Source organism: Sinocyclocheilus grahami, unplaced genomic scaffold, assembly GCF_001515645.1.
Source record: "Sinocyclocheilus grahami isolate Dianchi unplaced genomic scaffold, SAMN03320097.WGS_v1.1 scaffold342.1, whole genome shotgun sequence".
Lineage (NCBI taxonomy): Eukaryota > Metazoa > Chordata > Actinopteri > Cypriniformes > Cyprinidae > Sinocyclocheilus > Sinocyclocheilus grahami.
Genome location: NW_015505521.1, coordinates 28,966 through 46,278, shown reverse-complemented (window position 1 = coordinate 46,278; position 17,313 = coordinate 28,966). Strand labels below are relative to the sequence as shown.

The 17,313-nt window shown below is 36.7% G+C and overlaps 2 protein-coding genes across 2 annotated transcripts in view; one reads left to right on the top strand and one right to left on the bottom strand.

Moving 5' to 3' along the window:
* Positions 1-4,708, bottom strand: part of LOC107603181 (rRNA methyltransferase 1, mitochondrial-like) — a 5,999-nt gene extending 1,291 nt beyond the window's left edge. The window contains exons 1-4 of the mRNA XM_016295895.1: positions 3,356-4,708; positions 1,910-2,003; positions 414-534; positions 211-330 (exon numbers count right to left, since the gene is read on the bottom strand). Of these exons, the coding sequence (XP_016151381.1) occupies positions 211-330; positions 414-534; positions 1,910-2,003; positions 3,356-4,131 (1,111 nt within the window). The 5' untranslated portion in view covers positions 4,132-4,708. The remainder of the gene's footprint in view (positions 1-210; positions 331-413; positions 535-1,909; positions 2,004-3,355) is intronic.
* Positions 4,709-4,817: 109 nt separating this feature from the next.
* LOC107603178 (Meckel syndrome type 1 protein-like) lies at positions 4,818-16,048 on the top strand. The gene is made up of 19 exons (XM_016295893.1): positions 4,818-4,863; positions 4,955-5,048; positions 5,400-5,527; positions 5,616-5,668; positions 6,950-7,105; positions 7,446-7,543; positions 7,665-7,793; positions 8,062-8,166; positions 8,263-8,371; positions 10,291-10,347; positions 10,456-10,498; positions 10,686-10,748; positions 11,103-11,173; positions 11,253-11,322; positions 11,450-11,557; positions 12,508-12,641; positions 12,727-12,809; positions 12,898-12,995; positions 15,936-16,048. The coding sequence occupies exons 2-19, from the start codon at positions 4,972-4,974 to the stop codon at positions 16,037-16,039; spliced, it is 1,686 nt and encodes a 561-aa protein (XP_016151379.1). The 5' UTR covers positions 4,818-4,863; positions 4,955-4,971; the 3' UTR covers positions 16,040-16,048.
* Positions 16,049-17,313: the final 1,265 nt, after the last annotated feature.

Genomic DNA, 17,313 nt, shown 5'->3' with positions numbered 1-17,313 from the left:
CAGAACATTTGTTCACAAGACTTTTGAGAACTGGATCTTTTTTTTTAATTTTTTTTAACCTAAAATAATTAAAAAAAAAAAAAATTAAAAAAAAAAAAAAAAAAAAAAAAAAAGTTTAATTTACGTTTACCCTGAGCTGTGGTTAATTCCTAGCAAGTACATTTTAAGGTTACCAGCAATTCAGAACAATATTTACTTATATAAACATACCTGTGGCTACAGACACATTGAGTGATTCTACCCCAGGGTGCAGGTTTCTGCGTGGAGGAATGGTGAGCAGGACGTCACACATCTGATGCAGTTCTGGAGACAGACCGTCACCCTCTCCACCTGATAGCACACACACAGACAGACCACCGTAACACAAAGAGAGCAAAACTATTATCGGTCCAAATACACAAACTTGCTGTTACCCATTAACAGGAGTGTAGGTCTGGACATCTTGAAATCTGAACATGGCACAACAGCGGATTCAGGGCTGCATTGCTCTAACCCAACAGTGCCAACTACTTGCCAACCTTCTTCTGCCTTCACCTATAATGTCAAGACAAATTTGGTTATAGCTATTACACAATGGAAATCCTGACGATTGAGTATGAGATGTGTTTCGCCAAAGGACTAGGCAGACGCAGTCTCAACCTCAATGGCTTTAACTGCTCTCTACAGGCCACAGAAGGGATTTTCCATTCACTATAATTAAAAGGGTTTATTTTATTATGAAAACCTACTGTACATTTCATAAATCAATTAAGTTTCAAAAACAACAAAAGAAGGATGTTCTATTTTGTCTTACTTTTGACAATTTACAGAACTATTTTCTATGAATTTCATCTGCATTTCTTTATTTTTCTTCACTAAACAATTTACAGATCTGTGACTGTTACCGTTAAACAATTTCATGGGACATCTTTCTGATCCAAATTTGCTTTTCTCAATAATTGTGCTCATAATTATGGCATTTTTGTTTTGCTTTGCAGTAAAAACCAATAATTATGTATTTATATAATTAATATTAGTGACATTAATTACCTGGTGGAATTCACTGCAATAACACTTTGAACACGTATTTTGTGTTCATGTATTTGATTAGTTAGCATTGCTTTCCCCCCTCAGGTCAAATAATTTCTCCAAAAAAATAAAAATAAAAATAATAATAAAATAAATAAAGAAAGAAAGAAAATAAACCACAATTGTGTTATTTAAATGCCCTCTACTGGCTACAAATGGAAACTTAGGCTGCTTTTTTTTAATCACTTTTTTTATTCACATGTGTAAACACAAAAATTTTTACGAGATCTGATTTTTTTCCCATCCATTCTGAGCCACTTCCATATTTGGTTTTAAATTTTGCCAAGTAAGACATGTTCCTGGATCAACATCTTTTGTTGATCCTGGATCAACATTACTGTCCAAAAATATAGACTAAACCCAATCTCTACCCATAATTTATTCCTAAAATCAGTGTGAAATGATAGCTGATTAACAAGTTGGTGTAGAACAGGGGTGCCCAAACTCAGTCCTGGAGGGCCGGTGTCCTGCAGAGTTTAGCTCCAACTTGCCTCAACACACCTGCCGGGAAGTTTCTAGCATGCCTAGTAAGAGCTTGATTAGCTTGTTCAGGTGTCTAATCGGGGTTGGAGCTAAACTCTGCAGGACACCGGCCCTCCAGGACCGAGGTTGGGCACTCCTGGTGTAGAAGCACCTAACCCTGATTGTAAGCCTAAAACAGATATTTCCTGAAAAGTGATCCCTCAATTCTGATTGGTTAATTGGAATGTTGATCCAGGAACATGTTGTACTTGGTGAAATCACTGTCACTACCCAATAGGATAGGCTACCCGATATGTCAAAACATGTAAATCCCATTGTAATTCCAAGTAAGGTGAAGTGGAGGGATCAACTTCCAGACCTTAATCATATCTTTCAAGTTGCTGTAGCCAAACACCTCCATGACCTCCATCACACCAGCACTGGCTTTACTCACTGTGGGCGTCAGAGGACAGCTAACAAAGACAGCAAATAAACATACGCACATTTCAATGGTTAACACAAAGTTAAATGTAAAACACATTTTAATTTAATCATAAACAAAATACATGACCAAAGAAACAATGGTCTTTGTTTTAGAAGATCCTACATTCCATTTAACTATGTTATAAATAGGGATGCACCGATATGAAAATTTTGTCCGATACCGATAACCGATAATCCTTTATTTTTGAAAGCTGATAACCGATATGTTGGCCGATATATCTATATCCAAATTTTTATATACTTTTTGAGAGCCTGATTATAAAAAAGGTCTCATCATTAAAAACCACATCCCGAACACTTCAACATAAGCAGCCTAGTTTGAACGGTGTATGTTTTAAAAATAATTTTACTCTCCCATTACCAAATTTAGTCATAAAAAAGTCTTACAAATAAAATAATGCATAAATAATGCAAACAAGTCATTGGACATCATTACACATGTAAAGCATCAAAATGAATGTGCCATAGATCAATAAAACGGAATAGCCTCTGCACGGACAATAATTAAATGATTTTAATTACTAAACCATATTGCTGATGAAAATAATAATAGAAAAATACAAGTGGTTGTTATTATTAATAATGTATCAATGATTTTGAAAAAGTAACAAATTAATACCACTGTTTTAAACAGCAGCCGTTGAGCTGCGCGTGCTGAAGCTGAAGAGCTGAATGAACATGGTAAACTGAAGCGTTTTGCTGGCAGCTTATTTAATTCAAGGAAATGCATCCTGAGATTAATATTAATACAACATAAACATATTACAACTTATATATGTACAAAATGATGCAGTTATTGCGTGCTATAGTCAGAATGTGTGATCCTGTTGTGGATGCGCTCTTCCCATAACAACGCGCTGAAACACGGCAACTAAACTAAATAGAATTCACATTGTTTTATTATAATAATTTTCTCATTAGAATGTTATATACACGACATTCCCAATCATAGTTATTAATGTTGTGCACTGCTGTTTGAGCTGTGTGCGCTGAGCTAAAGATGATCACTGGTAAACTGAAGCGCTCTTTTAACTTAACCAAATGCATTCTATATGAGATAAATCAGATATACATCAAATAAACACAATATTACAACGTACAATTGCACAAAATGCTGCAAACGAACAGCGCGCATCTGAAGTGTCTCTGAAGGAAATAATGCATTATTTATCGGCTTTAAGATATCGGCCAAATTTTCTTATTGGGCCGATACCGATAACAGAAAAAATGAGCATTTATCGGCCGATACCGATATGGTGGCCGATATATCGTGCATCCCTAGTTATAAAGAATTAAACACAAATGCCTCTTTTAACTCCACCTGTTATGAATGCTGCTGGCAATTCGATCCACTCCCAGGAAATACGCAGACCGCAAAATGGCACCAAGATTCATCGGATCCTGCACTCCATCCAAAACCAGCCATAATGCCCTGTGATTCTTCACCTCATGAGATGGCATCGGTCTTTCCTCAGTGATAAACCCAAGAGGACTTGCCTGCAGACACAACCCCTGGTGCACCTTACCGCCGCACATCTTGTCAAGTGTCTGCTTACTGACTCTCTGTATCTGCACGCCCCGTCTGACGGCCTCCTGACAGACCCTCAAAATCACATCTCTCTGTGGCCCCTCACCGTTCTTCACAAAGAGACGATTGGGCTTCCTCCTACTTTGCGTGAGGGCCAGCAAACATGGGGCCGCACCGAACACAATCTCTAACTGTTTACCTTCATTGGGCTCAGATTCTTTTTGGATATGTCTCAAAAGCCTTCCGGTTTCCGACTCACTGAAATCCTCAAACCTCAGTTTCTGAAGCTCCGATGACACTTTTCCGCTCTGTGTTTTTGTTGATTTGGGATTATCATCTCTGTTAGCAGCATATTTCTGCTGCTTAGATACAAATGTCTTTCTGAGTTTACTAGAGGTAAATCTCTCACCTGACTCGTCTCTTGGACAGAAAAGTGCTCTTGTGCAACTATAGGCTGCACGTTGTGTGAAAGGTGTAAAATATAATTCCTTCAGCCCTACCAAACAACATCTATCCCTAGTTCTGCTGGAGGCTAGGAAGACTTTGAAACATGTTTTCCACGCCTGCATACTTGCCTTTAATAACTTGCTAAGATATGCCTTAATAAACAGCTGCTTAAACCATCTTCAGGTGGTCTGCTGGTTTTTGCAGGCCTAAACCAACCTGGTTTGGTGGTTTTACAACCGTTTTGGGTACTTGTCAAACTGCTCAGGCTTGGCTGACAAGTAAAATCAGCTAAACTCCCGCTAGGAAACAAGATAAGAGCAGCAAGATTCAACGCTGCATGTTGCTTTTAACAGATTATTCAATATTTCTTAAAAAGGAAAGAATAATCTGCTCTTAGTTAGTGCTGCCGCTGCTGCTAACCAAAAGGCCACGGTGCCCTTCAGGATTAAAATACCAGCAACACTGTGTGCACATTAAATAAAGCAGAATTTTCAATTTTAGCCAAGTAAAATGATGTTAAGTACCGTCCTCAGGCGTTTCTAATCCACTATATTCGTTGGTCAATAACAAACACAAACATGTGGAACAGCTTTCGGTTCACAGGCAGTGTGTTCAACGCGGATGTGAAGCAGGGAGTGTGTTTACTATCACTTCCGCTCCCAGATCAGCTGTAGTCATCGCCCGCGTTTCTGTGGTCTGAGTCAGAGCGCAGCTCTGGCTGATTTGAGAACGGCGTCTTTATATCCGCACCGAGCATGCGCATAAATAACTTCCGGCGGCTTCCGTTAGTGTGTTCCTATGCAACGAGACGCTCAGATGTGTCGCGTTAACTTCCTACCGGAGTATTCCATTTAAAACGGTGTATCCTTGCTCGTGCTTGGTGTGAGTTTTTTTAATAGTCAACCGATGCAAATGATACACTACAGCTAAATACTTCTATCTTTTGAGGCCGAGTGTCAGATATGGCCGACGGTTGGTGCACTGACACCGGAGAATCGGTTTACCGTTCCCGGGATGCGGTTAAAAACTTACTAATACGGTAAGTGACGTCGCCTGAGTGTGCTTGACATCTAAAATAAAAGTATACACACTATTAAATGCACCAAATGTCTTTACCATATCTAGTACCATGGTAGTATTCTTAGAAACAATGTAAATACTATTGTTTATGAATTTCAGTTCCATGATATTGAAGTACTATGGTATGCCCATCTTACACATAAGTGCACCATGAAACTGCCATAGGTCTCTTTACCATGATTCTGAATGATTACCAAATCAATGTACCACTGTACTTACTGTACACGATGCTCCAAGTCACTAAAAATAATACAACTCTAATATGCCCAAAAACAACATGTATACCGTAACAGTTTTGTTTCTGTTTCAGAGTGCGCATACAGCGTGTGACCTCCACAGCCGCTCTGTCTCAACATCTCCATCAGCAAGTGCTTTCCCAGCAGGAGAGAGGAGTTATAGAGCTGGACACCTTCAGCTCTCAGACTCAAGCAGCTTCCAGTACGTGAAAAAACGCTGATATGAACCTATCACAACAATTCCCTGGAATATGGTGGATAATAATTTTCTCGTTCTCTTTCTAATATAGCCACTGATGCGGAGGAACTGATGGTTGGTTGGCAAGAGAAGTTCTTCAGTCAGGTAGGCCACTAGTGAGGGCAAAGCTGTGTGTGTGCAACTAAATGAAGGTGACCAGATTTCTGACATTTCTGAAACCGGGGACATTTCCTATTTAAGTGGTCAAAATATCATTGAAATCTCATTTATTGTTATTTCTTTATTATTATTATGTTAGTTTGATCATTATGAATTTTGGACTGGTTTTAATACAGTTCACCAAAAATCACACTATGTAAATAGTTCATAGTAACCATTGTGAAAGTGAAAAAATAAGTGAAGTGACATGTGGCCAAGTATGGTAACCCATACTTGGAATTAGTGCTCTGCATTTATCCCATCCAAAGTGCACACACACAGCAGTGAACACACACACACCATGAACACACCCACATTGAGCAGTTGGGGGTTCGGTGCCTTGCTCAAGGGCACCTCAGTTGTATTATTGAAGGTGGAAGAGAGCGCTGTACATTAACTCCCCCCACCTACAATCCCCCCACCGGTACGAGACTCAAACCTGCAACCTTTGGGTTATGAGTCAGACTCTCTAACCATTAGGCCATGACTTCCCCGTTCATTGTGAATAGCACAATATTATAACAGAATTATAACTTTACAAAAACACATTATATAAGAACATGATAAATAAATATTTTAAACATTTTCTAATTGTACAGTACATAATACTTTTAATTTTTACAAACTGATTATACTGTATACAACAATTACAACTTCTTTTAACTTTTCAAATGGTATTTTATGTTTTGTGCATGGAAATTACTCTTACTATCTTTAGGCGTATTATTTTGGATTTTAGACTCATTTTGAGCACAAAGTATGTGTTTGTCTGCAAATGTATTAAACTGCTAATTAAAATTGTCTGCAATACAACCCTGCACCCTGTTGAAGCCCTGTAATAAAGCACATACAAACAGTATTTAATTAAACATAAATAGTTACTACTTTTAAAAAGAAGGTCTCTTTTGATAATTGATGAAGTTAAAGTTAAGTTCTTCATGACTGAAGTAGCGGCGCATGACCAAGTAATCAGTGTAGCTTGCAGCTGAATTTGTTGGTGAAAATAATCACTACACTATTGCTCCGATAACCAGCTGGCTGTGTTGGTCAGGGTTTCTTTTTGCAATGTATTTGTGTGCTGTTTTCAATGTGCTGTAAAACAGAGACATTTCCAGGAAAAGCTCCAGATGGGGACAAAACACCAAAAACTGGGACTGTCCCCAGAAAACGAGCACATCTGGTCACCCTGGTGTATCTGATGAGTTCTGCTTTGTCATTGATATGCAGTATGAAGTGGACCTTTACCAAACAGAGTCAAATTGTCAAACACCACTGGAGCGTCAGTATCACACAGAAATCATGGCAATGGAAAGATCCAAAAGAAGACAAAACCAGCGCATTTTCACCTACACAGACTTTGATCGTTTTTCCAAATGGGAAGAGGTCAGCTCACTCTACTATTTTCTTTTTTAAATCTGACAAAAACATACCCAGGTCATATTTCACCACAAAATAAAAAGAAATGAAAATAAGACATATAATAAGAAATTAAGAATTGTCATAAAAAAATATCACAATACAGAATCGTAACATTTCGAAATTAAGCTTTATTTTCTTTAAGCAAAATATCATTTCTTATTTCTTTATTTAATAAATAATTAATTATTTGGTGTTAGATATGACCCAAACATGGTTTTGACAGGTTTGGTGAGATTCACCAATGGATGAATAGGCTGCATATGTTTTTAGTTTCAGTTTTCAGAAGTTGTGATTGTATTGACAGCAAGCCCAGAGTCTGCTGATCCCAGCTCAGTCCACACCAACCTTTTTAGCAGAACGCATGGCCAATGTTAGACACAGGAGACGAGAGAGACGTCCTGTGTAAGTGTACCTAGAAGCCTATATTATAGTTGCCTGTAAGATGGTTTTCTGTAAAGCATTTATCATATCTGAAAAGTTAAGGAGGTTTACCTGTATTTTTTTATTTTTTTACACAATTTAGAGAGTCTATTGTTCACAAGTCCCGTTTAATCACATGGGAGCCTTCTGAGGAGTTCATAAAGAACAGCCACATCATCAGCACACCAGTGCAGACCATGCACATCATGGGAGATCTTGGGCCTTCAGGGAAGTAAGTGTGATGATACTCTAATTTAGCCACTTAAACATATCATACATTATAATTTATTTGACCAGAGCTCCACTTATAATGCAGCTGAAGGTTTTTTACACCAAAAAGGGTGTTTTGTAGTTTTATATCACCATTTTCCACTCTATCTTACCCTTAAAATTGAACTGACATTTGAAAATGTGTTTTTTTTTTGTTTGTTCTTTTTTTTTAATGAAATGACCCATTTAAAGTAATGTGAAATAACCAGACGTGTGACTGTGTTTTACAGGTTGGGCCTGAAAGAGAACGAATATATATTATGCACCATAAAAGCAGACGGTAATGGAGTAATCACAATAAAACCAGACTTTAACAACAACAGAGGAGCCTACAGGCAAGACCTACCACTTCTGTCAATTTCTCTTGTGAATAATATTGGGATGAGTTCATTGTGATTACAGAAGGTGTATTTGACTGTCTTTCACACCAGGTTGGAAACGCAGGGGGAGAAGAGGGAGGTGTGGAGGCTGTATCTGGAGAGTGCCTCATCAGACATTCATGCAGACGAGAAAGAGAGAGAGCAGCGCATGTACAGAGATGTATGTCCCTTTGTCCTTGCTTAGGATTGGTGGTTTCACTGTCTCACTGCCTGCCACCTACATTGGCAGCTACCTTCTAAGGCAGCATCCTAACAGAAACGGAATCTCATAAGGCTTTGAGTTGAAACACTTCTGTGTACAATAATTTAATGTAAAATGTAAAACTGTTCATCATCTGGGCAATGCGTTTTGGGAATGCCATATCTGCAAAGGATAGAAATGAAAGTTTTGGCCAAAACAAGGTGTTGTATGTGGCACAATAAATGTTGCCTTTGCAACTAACTGAGATAAAATAAGCTGAAGTGCTAAAATTGCTAAAATGGCGCCAATAGCCTCGTGGTCAGCACACCAACATATAGTGTAATTTCGCATCGGTTGTCCCGAGTTCGAGTCTACGCTAGTGGACCATTCCCAATCCAATCCCAGCCACCCACCCACCCCCTGCCTCTCTCCCACTTTGTTTCCTGTCAACTTACTGTCCTATCAAAATAAAGGCAAAAAATCCATAAATAATAAAAAAAAAAATTATAATGCTAAAACTAAAATTGAATAAAGTTAAAGAGATAATTAAAAAAAACATATTATGATACATTTATTTAAATATAATTAATAAATTATAATTTTATTGGACTTAAGTGCAGCTTTTGACACAATAGACCACGTGATTCTTATAAAGCGGTTATCTCATTTAATTGGAATTCGTGGGATGGCTTTAGGGTGGTTTAAGTCTTATCTGTCACATAGATCATCCTCTGTAAAGTATGGTAACTTTGTTTCAACGGCAGTGCCTGTTACTTGTGGGGTCCCCCAGGGTTCTGTTATTGGCCCTATTTTATTTTCATTGTATACAGTGTTCATGGTCCGATTATTGCCGTGACCAAATAAGGAACTTAGGTGTGAAATTTGACAAGCAGATTAATGCTGTGGTAAAGACTTGTTTTTCCAGATTAGGTCTGTTGCTCGACTAAAGCCTATTCTGTCAAGAAAAGACTTAGAGAAGGTTATTAATGCCTTTATTTAGTCTCGTCTGGATTATTGCAATGTGTTGTATGTGGAGTCCTGTCAGACCACTATTTCACGCTTGCAATTAGTTCAGAATGCAGCAGCTAGGCTGCTAGTGGGTGCTAAGAAAAGTCATCATATCTCTCCTATTTTAGCTTCTCTCAAGTGGCTACCAGTGAACTACAGGATAAAATAAAAAACTCTTTTGTATGTTTTTAAAGCAGTGCATTGGATGGCCCCTGCTTACTTGTCTGAGCTCGTTGCTGTTCGTCAAGCACCTAGGTCTCTAAGATCCAATAATAAGTTATTGCTTACTGTCCCTCGTACTCATTTAAAGTTAAAAGGGGATCAGGCCTTTGCTGTTGCTGGGCCAAAGCTCTGGAATAGTCTTCCTCGGGAACTTAGAGACGTCTCATCTTTAAATACTTTTAAAGTTGAAGTCATAAACTACTTCTTGTCTTTAACCTTTTGAGAGGGTGGGCTAGACTTTGTTGTTAGTAGGATGTGTGTTGTTTTAAGTTGTGTGTTTTAATGAAGTGTTTCTTGATTGTACAGCACTTTGGTCTGCAGGTGCAGTTGTAAAGTGCTATATAAATAAAGTGAATGAATAAAAGTAAATAAGAAAATTACTATAACTTAAAATATAGAAATAAAAGTTTTTGCAAAATATAAATAAATACACAATAGTACACAATTATTACAATACTAATAAATAAATGGTATAATACTATAACACACTATGACATTCTTAGTTAAAAATTTTTTTAACTCTTTTTAGCCAAAGCATCTTAAACTGCACGGCCAATGCCCCTGGAGCAATATGGAATTCTTTGGCTGGCCCAAGGCTCACTGGTAGATTGCTGACCCCTTTCTGGTGGAGTCATCATTCTCACACCTTTCTTTTTATTGTATTTTAGCTGTACACACGTCACAAAGATTACCTCAACAGCCTGGTTGGCCAAGACTTTGAAATGGTAAGAATTATCATTCTTATCCAGACTCATGGTCTCAATTTTTTTTTAAATGCGTTCCAAATAAAAAAGGTAACATTTTCATTCTGATTGTCCAAACACTTCCTTTAGCCACCTCCTGGAATACTTCGCCTGATTGTAAATGGAGAGATTGGTGAGTACTAGCAGTTATCTTGTATCATAAGGATTAGCCCAAATTTATTGAGAGCAAAGCAGTATAACATCAGTACATCAAATGCATGCTTAAATTGCACAGTCCCTGCAATATATTTATAATTTTACTGCAAACTGGGTCTCAAAAATGACTGCTCGGATCATAATATGGCAATTTTCCCTTTCAGTTTCTGCTCAGGGCTATGAGTATGACAATCTTTATGTTCATTTCTTCCTGGATTTACCAAATAGTAAGTCAACCTAATCTCAACCACATACAGTGGGAAACATATTTCAAAGGTTAAGTCACACATGTATGCATGGCATTGCATTTGATGACAAAATCAAACCAAGTGGTATTTATTTTACATAAAGATTTTAAAGAAAGCACAAGTACACTTTTTCAAGCAAAGTTTTAAATGGTAAAACAATAGTTATACTGTTCAAAATGAAGACAAAAGTACACATTTTGGTTTTTAAACTAATGAAATGACATTGAGACATTTTAAGCGTGACTTGAGTGGCCAGACTTTAGTCACTGTATTACTGTTTTGTGCAATTTATGTCAGTAATTCATGATATTGAGGTTTTTCTATGTGCTTCAGATTGGTCCAGTGTTCCATTTCACTGTCTGTCTGGTGTGACTCAGACGTGTCGCACACGCAGTGTGGGAAAGGTAAGACGTTATTTTAGTAAACCCCATCACCCGGCTCTGTGTTCATGTAAATGTGGCATGCATGTTCTCTGTTTTATAGGAGGATGTTGCCTTCTTCTCCTATCCATTCAGCTTTGAGACCTTTTTCCATAAGGAAGACGAGTCTGATGGTGAGATCTTTTATTGCCGCAGAATATCTTTAACTAAAGAATAGAAAAATACATTATATAGACAACCTCCTGATGATATGAAAATAAAGTACCAGTGAATAAACACAAGTGCTTATAATCTGTGCAGGGTCATTACCCCAGTGGCCAGTGCTATATTTCAAAGTTCTTTCCTTGGATTTCTGGCAGCGCTACAGAACGGAAGGCTATGGCTTCCTGGTCATTCCCTCAACGCCAGGTAGGACAGTCTTTTGTTCTGAAGTATCGCAAAGTGTAATGTAGTGATGTTCATGTCTGATCTTCTCCTGAATCTGTTCTTTTTAACGATGCATTACCAATTCGCAGAGCATTTTTGGGGGGGTTTATCATTGAATAAATTTACACTAAATTCATATGTAATTTCCACACCAAATAGTATATCCCAATTTGTAACCAGTATTTATGATTAGTTTTTTTATCTAATCTTTGTCTTTTATTTAGCAAGGATGTGTTAAATTAATCAAAAGTAATAGTAAAGGCATTTATAATGTTACAAATTATTTCTGTTTCTATTTATGTTCATTATAGATTCCTGAAAAATGCATCATGCTTTCAACTGTAATAATAATAAGACATTTTCTGGAGCAGCAAATCAGGATATTAGTATAATTTCTGAAGGATTATGTGACAGTGGAGCCTGGAGGAATAGCTGCTGAAAATTCAACTTTAAATACATTTTAAAATATATATATATTTTTAATTATATTTTACTAACATTTTAGAGAAATGGAGTAATGGCTGCTGAAAATTCAGCTATAAATAAATTTTGAAATATATTAAAATACATTTTAAAATATATTAAAATAGAAAACTCTTATTTTAAATTGTAATAATATATTTTTTATATACATAATATAAAAATATATATTTTATATATATATATATATATATATATATATATATATATATTTATTTATTTATTTTTTTATTTTTTTATTTATTTATTTTTTATCAATTAATGCATAGACAAGCTGGGTCCAACCATAGACAGCCTGGGTCCACTTTATTAATCACAAGGATGTACTTTTGTCACTTGTCATTCCAGTTCAAGATTTTAAACCCACAATATAATTTATGTAATGAACTATAGCAAATTTTCTATTAAGTATATTTGCATCAGCTTGTTCAGTAGTGACTTTATGCTTTCAGGGTATCACAGGATGACTTGCTGCACATGGAGACCCCTCCAGTCCGGCACGGTGGCTGAACTGAGACGCTTCTTCATTGGCGGAGCTCCTGAACTCGAGGACATCAGTTATGTCAGAGTGCCTGGCACTTTCAAGGTGACTCATTATACATTTCCTTAGATTTGTACTAGCATGTCCAGTAATTCAATTGAACAATTTAATTGATTGCATCTATTTTTAGGGAAAGCGATTGAGTCGCTTTGGCTTTCGCACTCAAACCACTGGAAGTGTGACCTTTACTCTTAATTGTATCCAGCATGCCAGGTTGGCCAACACAATCAGTGCATTTTGTGATTGCAGCAGTACTATTTTGCCCCTTTGAGACTATAAGAGCTTGTTGTATTTTATTCAGGGCTTTTATTGATTCCAGCACCCTGAAGAAAAGAAGACAAACTGTTCTGGATCAGCTGGGTGGCCACAGTCAGCAGGGCTCTGTCTATAATGTTCTGGGTAAGACAGGCCTAATTAGCTTCTTTTTTTTTTTGCAAGGATGCATTAAGTTGATTAAAAGTGACCGTAACAACATTTATAATGTTACAAAAGATTTCTATTTGAAATAAATGCAGTTTTGTTTATTAAGCACCAAATCAACATATTAGAATGATTTCTGAAAGATAATGTGACAGCAAAAACTGGAATAATGATGCTCAAAATTCAGCTTTGCCATCACAGAAATAAATTAAATTTTATAGTATATTAAAATAGAAAACAGTTATTTTAAACTGTAATCATTTTTCACAATATTGCTGTTAAAGGAACACTCCACTATTTTTGAAAATAGGCTCATTTTCCAGCTCCCCTAGAGTTAAACAGTTGAGTTTTACCATTTTCGAATCCATTCAGCCGATCTCCGGGTCTGGCGGTAGCACTTTTAGCTGCAGCTTAGCATAGATCATTGAATCTGATTAGACCGTTAGCATCTCGCTCAAAAATGACCAAAGAGTTTCGATATTTTTCCTATTTAAAACTTGACTCTTCTGTAGTTACATCGTGTACTAAGACCGATGTAAAATGAAAAGTTGCGATTTTCTAGGCCGATATGGCTAGGAACTATTTCAAAAATATCGAAACTCTTTGGCCATTTTTGAGCGAGATGCTAATGGTCTAATCAGATTCAATGATCTATGCTAAGCTGCAGCTAAAAGTGCTACCGCCAGACCCGGAGATCGGCTGAATGGATTCGAAAACGGTAAAACTCAACTGTTTAACTCTAGGGGAGTTAAAAATGAGGAAAATTTGCCTATTTTCAAAAATAGTGGAGTGTTCCTTTAAATTTATTTTTACCAAATAAATACAGCCTTGGTGAGCATTTCAAAGACTTTCATAAACATAAAAAATCTATTGATCCCAAATCTTTTAATGGTAGTGTACATTAAGGGAAAACCTTAATGTATCATACATGCTTGAGCCAGTAAGCAACCATCTAGCAATGCCCTACTAACCACCCAAAATAACCAAGTAACCACATGGCAGCCACCCTGACTGTAACTACCCACAACACCCTTGTGTTGTGGTGGAGACCTCAGAAAATGTAAAAAATCTAGTTGCACAGGGCTAAAATAACCAAGGTTAGTTATTATATATAAAAAAAACTGTTGATACTTCACAAGGCTATAACCACATTTTAGCATTAGAGGTAGTAGTTTAACGACCAACCACGGAAATATGCATATTTGTTGATTTGTAATCTGAATGTTATGGGGGCCACATGTATATGACCGTTATAACCCTGGTACTTTGAGCTTGAGGTGGGAAAATATAATTCCTTGAAAATAAAAATAAAAAATGACCTTTGGCACAAATTAAACCGTTTACTGAGCATAATCCAGTAATGATTTCTTTTGAATCTTGTTCTTGAATCTAAACTGACATGCACATAGAACCCAGTTTTCTTTATAGTTTTTTTTTTACATGGGTTATAAAAGTTTTGTTTTTCAAAGAGGCAGCACATTCTTCGGCTGTGCCTGAATTCGCTTATTTATGTGTCACACATTTTTTCAATTTATCATCTATGCATCTCTCAACTTAAACAGCAACTAGTAACATAATTTGCTTTATTTTTTCCGTCTAAACATAATAGTTTGCACAAACTGCTATAGTAGTTCTAAAACTATACATAAAAATGTCTCTGTTGTTTTTGGTTTTAATATATGTTTAAAAGGGGTCATATGATTTCAAGTTTTCCTTTCTCTTTGGAGTGTTACAAGCTGATTGTGCATAGATAAGATCCCTGAAGTTGCAAAGACTAAAGTCTCAAAATCAAAGAGATATTCTTTATCAAAGATCAGAATCTGCCACACCCCCCTAAAACGGCTCGTTCTAACACGCCCCCACATATCTATGTCACTATGTGGAAATATTTGCATAATGCCGCCCAAATGTGCACGCAAAGAAAGAAGGTGTGGTTTCAGTAACTGCAGTTAGTGTTGATGCAGCCATGTCAGGGAGACGCTGTGTGTTTCTAGGCGAAAGCAAATCACTTTATTTGGCCTTCCGAAAGTAGATGCATTTAGGAATCTTTAAGATTACTGACAACAGAACAGCAATGCATTTTATGGATGACCGTTTCGTGAACCTAGGAGAGGAGGTAATTCTGACTTTGCTATGACAATCTGGCGCTTCTGAATCAGCTACTGGAAGTATGTTTTGTTATTAGTTTAAGTATTTGCTATTGACTGTTCAAATGCGGAGTTTTGCGCATCATGTGTGTGCGTGTGTGAGAGAGAGAGAGAGACAGGGTCACATCACAGTGGAGTCAGCTGTCTTAATCGTGGCTTGTGTACTGCAAACACATACCAGCTTCATCACTGTGTCTGTCACGTGACTCTGTTCCCCTTTCGGGCTTGAACTGATGGTAAAACTAATGACATTATTTACTGTCTTTACATTTATTTTGAAAGATGATTTCCTATGAGTGCTTGCGGTGTTCAGCCAATCACAATGCACTGGGTCAGCTGGCCAATCAAAGCAGACTGCGCTTGTCAAAAGGAGGGACTTTGTAGAAAACAAAGCGTTTGAGAGAGGCGGGGCATAGAGGACCTACAATAATGTACAGTATTTGAAAAATAATGTGTTTTTTTAACATTAAAGCATGTCAACATATTCTGTTACACCAAATACACAAAATAATGATCTTTAAAAAAGCATCATATGACCCCTTTAATACAAGGTCTCATAAAGAATATGATTCAATTTGATTCTGGGTGGCATGGTCCATGTAACTGCATTTCCATTCAAACAGAAAACAGAATCTGCAGTCTGTAATCAGTACATCCATGCACACTGGAATGAAACGAATGCACACTACCATGCATTCTGTACAGACTCACAAGTTATCATATTTTACAGGATGTATGTACTTTCTGATTTGGTGTGTGTTTATGTTTTCAGAAGCGTTTCAGAGGGCACAAAAGCGCATGCAGGAGGCAAGAGAGACTTTACCCAGAGATCTCATCAACACCTCTGCACAACTAAACTCAGAGTCTACTGCATAGGAACATTACACATGAAAGATGTATAATAATGCTGTTCACAGTATTTGTGTTTATATGTGTATAGTACATTTTGCATAGTTTTGAAATCTATTGAATTTTTCTTTTTCAGTTGTGTTTTATGTAACTTGTATTAAGAATGTAAATTCTAACTATTTTACTTTTTACGAATTTACTTACTAAAAACATGGTTATTGTAAAAATTTAACAGAATTGCTTATTTAACTTATCAATAATGAGGAAATTCTTAGATTATAGGCCAGATTTACTAAACAGGGCAAATTCCAAAATTCCATCCAAATTTGCAATCCCATAAAAGCGCCGATTGGAGTGGAAAGTTCTACGGGTGATCTACTGATAATGTGCACATTAAAGAACACAAGCTCATTTCCATAATGACTACCGCAGCCATGCCAAGCGTAAAATGGGTTAAGACACTTTTTTTGCACATTAAATAATGATGTAAATATCAGTAAACTGGCTACTGCAAACAATGGGAAATCACTAGCATGATTTATTTAAAGCTGCAGTCCGTAACTTTTTTTGGTTAAAAATGATCCGAAATCAATATTTGAGCAAGTACATAACCAGCCAGTGTTCAAAACTATCGCTTTACTTTAGCCCGATTCACAACGATCACCTTATAATAATGTTTTTTAATTTGAGTGGTACGGGTAGGTTTTCGCGGGAAATTCGAGCATGGCACTGCGTCATTACGTCACTTCTGTAAACATAAAGAAGTTGTCCCGGCTACTAGGCCATCGCATGTGAGGATCCTGCAGGTGGCCGATCGTTTATAGCCTTTTCTCACTGCAGCTAGAATAATTAAATGTATAATTTTGATGGCGGCTTGTAATCCAGAAAGGATTATGTGTTTATGAAACACATGTGAATGAAATGAAATTATATTATATATATTTAAATATGCTTCTGATTACAGATAGCCTGGGATTACACAATATTTGTATTTTAAAGACAACCAGTCCGAAGGGAGCATCATTTGCTTTTTGAGTTAAAATAATTTCTTAATATGAAATTCAAGTGGTATGACAATTAGAGATTAGACCGTACAGAAATTGAAATCTACTCGCTTATACACACTATACTCATAGTCATGCAATGCTGATGTTGTTAACAAATTAACAATTTGAGAATAAAGTATAACAATAATAATAATTTGCACGGTTTGATGTGATATGAGCTAATTTAGATTAAATCACCATTGGTTGCGTGATTTATTGTAATGCTTTTTCCCCCAGTTGGTCAGAACAAATGTG